This window comes from Aplysia californica, unplaced genomic scaffold, assembly GCF_000002075.1.
Source record: "Aplysia californica isolate F4 #8 unplaced genomic scaffold, AplCal3.0 scaffold01239, whole genome shotgun sequence".
NCBI lineage: Eukaryota > Metazoa > Mollusca > Gastropoda > Aplysiida > Aplysiidae > Aplysia > Aplysia californica.
Window position 1 is genome coordinate 54,515 of NW_004798509.1, and position 362 is coordinate 54,876.

General features: G+C 52.2%; 1 protein-coding gene across 1 annotated transcript in view; it reads left to right on the forward strand.

Moving 5' to 3' along the window:
- LOC101848258 (inositol 1,4,5-trisphosphate receptor type 3) overlaps positions 1 to 362 on the forward strand; it is a gene marked incomplete at both ends in the record, with an annotated part of 112,704 nt that overhangs the window by 32,402 nt on the left and 79,940 nt on the right. The window contains 1 exon segment of the mRNA XM_035973446.1: positions 35 to 142. Coding sequence (XP_035829339.1) covers positions 35 to 142 — 108 coding nt within the window.

The window sequence follows — 362 nt, forward strand, 5'->3', positions numbered from 1 at the left end:
CTCCTCCCCTCTCCCCTCCCCTCCCCTCCTCCAGGATCTGTCTCACTATGAGTATGATGAGATGATCAGAAAGTCTATGTACCTGCTCAACCGCTACTACTCTGCCCACAACAACCTCTTTAGCCGGGCTGTGCAGGCACAGGTGAGTCTGTCTGTTTGTCTGTCTGTCTGTCTGTTGTGTGTCTGTCTGTCTGTCTATCTGTCCGTCCATCTGTCCGTCCGTCGGTCCGTCGGTCCGTCGGTCCGTCCATCTGTCTGTCTATCTGCCTGTGCGTTGTTTCTCTCTCTTTCACCCTCTCTTTCTCTGTCTCTCTTTCTCGCTCTCTCTCTTTATCTCTCTTTCTGTCTCTCGATCATTCTCT